General features: G+C 32.8%; 1 protein-coding gene across 1 annotated transcript in view; it reads right to left on the bottom strand.

Annotated features, from left to right (window-relative positions):
- LOC111695237 (PR domain zinc finger protein 16) overlaps positions 1–973 on the bottom strand; it is a 22,041-nt gene extending 21,068 nt beyond the window's left edge. The window contains exon 1 of the mRNA XM_023464468.1: positions 701–973. Within this exon, the coding sequence (XP_023320236.1) occupies positions 701–743 (43 nt within the window). The 5' untranslated portion in view covers positions 744–973. The remainder of the gene's footprint in view (positions 1–700) is intronic.
- Between the last annotated feature and the right edge of the window lie 844 nt (positions 974–1,817).

Here is a 1,817-nt window from a genome sequence, read left to right as displayed (position 1 = left end):
CCTACTCCTACTCCTACTCCTACTCCTACTCCTACTCCTACTCCTACTCCTACTTCTACTCCAACTGCTACTCCTACTCCTACTCCTACTCCTGGAAGGGTTAACAGAAGATGATTTATATATGATTATAATTACTGTTGATGTATGAACTATGAATATAATCAATCAATAAATTGTAATTATGAAACATTAGTTAACCCTAGCCTTGTCTTGATGGATCTGTGTATATGAAGGCGGGGATATTACGTGGTTTAGAATTGGCCGCAATTAGTTGAAGGGAATCATATCCAAACTGATAAATGCCCTGGGAGCTATAACGAGTTGTTCGCGTGATCTAACCCCTTCACGTTCTCTTCATAATAATACCAGTTTCATAGCCATTAGTTTTTCCAAATAAACAATTTATAAATCATGAAACTTTATCCATTATGTAATAATCCTATTTATCAATTATATAGTTAACCTTTTTTTAATTGATTTTGTTACTTTCATCTAGGATTAATTATTATTCTAATATAAACTCTACAATCAGTTAGGAGTTCAAATAGAAACATAATATTTTGTGTGCAGTTTATGTCTTTAAAGAAAACAAATGCATAATTTTAAACGAATTGTATAAAGATATTGATGTAACAGGGGGGGGGGGGAAATAGACAACTGTGAAAAGTCATCTCTTAAGAAATATGAAAATAATAATTACCTGAACCACTTTCAACCCGTCTCGCAGTTCCTTTACTTCTCATTCTTGAAAAGAAAAACTTGGACAGATAAAGTCACCTTTACACTGTGCACTGTACAGTAAAATTAAATATGCTGTACACTAAACTTGACAAATGGTTTTTATTCGCATTCGCAATGTATACAGTACAGGAAAGTAAACATTTATGTTCATTGTACATTGAATAAATATTAGCTGTAAATTGAAGTTTTCTGTACATTGCATGTACATAAAGTTAAAGTTCGTCTACAGCATAAAGTCCAATAAAGTTTACTGTACAGTGTACATAGTAGGGGTAATTTACGTTGCGTTAAAAAAAATTGTTTTGTATTTTAAACAGCAAAATTACTTTTCATTGTGCTTTTAAAAAAAATTGTCCTCCGTATTTTATACAATAAAATAAGCTCAATTTTCATTGACTGTAAAATATATTTTTTTGTAAATTGTAGGACTTATACAAGGGTATAAGCCCTACAATTTCTTAAATTAGTTTATATATGTTACAAATAGTTTAGAATATGGTTGTGTACTGATTGTACATAGTTTAGAATATGGTTGTGTACTGATTGTACATAGTTTAGAATATGGTTGTGTACTGATTGTAAGAATAAGATATGAGTGGAAGGTTCACTAGGATTACATGACTACAGACTTTCTATTCAATAGAGTCCAGAGAACCCAACCTCAACCCATCCTACTTGATACAGTTTACAGTATACCTGTACTCTAGTATAGATAGTATCATATAGAACCCAACCCATCCTACTTAAGACAGTATACAGTTTACCTGTACCCTAGTATAGATAGCATCATATAGAACCCAACCCATCCTACTTCAGACAGTGTACAGTTTACCTGTACCCTAGTATAGATAGCATCATATAGAACCCAACCCATCCTACTTAAGACAGTATACAGTTTACCTGTACCCTAGTATAGATAGTATCATATAGAACCCAACCCATACTACTTAAGACAGTATACAGTATACCTGTATCCTAGTATAGATAGTATCATAGAGAACCCAACCCATCCTACTTAAGACAGTATACAGTATACCTGTACTCCTGTACAGATGGCATCATATAGAACCCAACCC

Source organism: Eurytemora carolleeae, unplaced genomic scaffold (genome assembly GCF_000591075.1).
Source record: "Eurytemora carolleeae unplaced genomic scaffold, Eaff_2.0 scaffold189, whole genome shotgun sequence".
NCBI lineage: Eukaryota > Metazoa > Arthropoda > Copepoda > Calanoida > Temoridae > Eurytemora > Eurytemora carolleeae.
The sequence above is the reverse complement of the archived record's forward strand: the minus strand, read 5'-3'. Positions and strand labels throughout refer to the sequence as shown.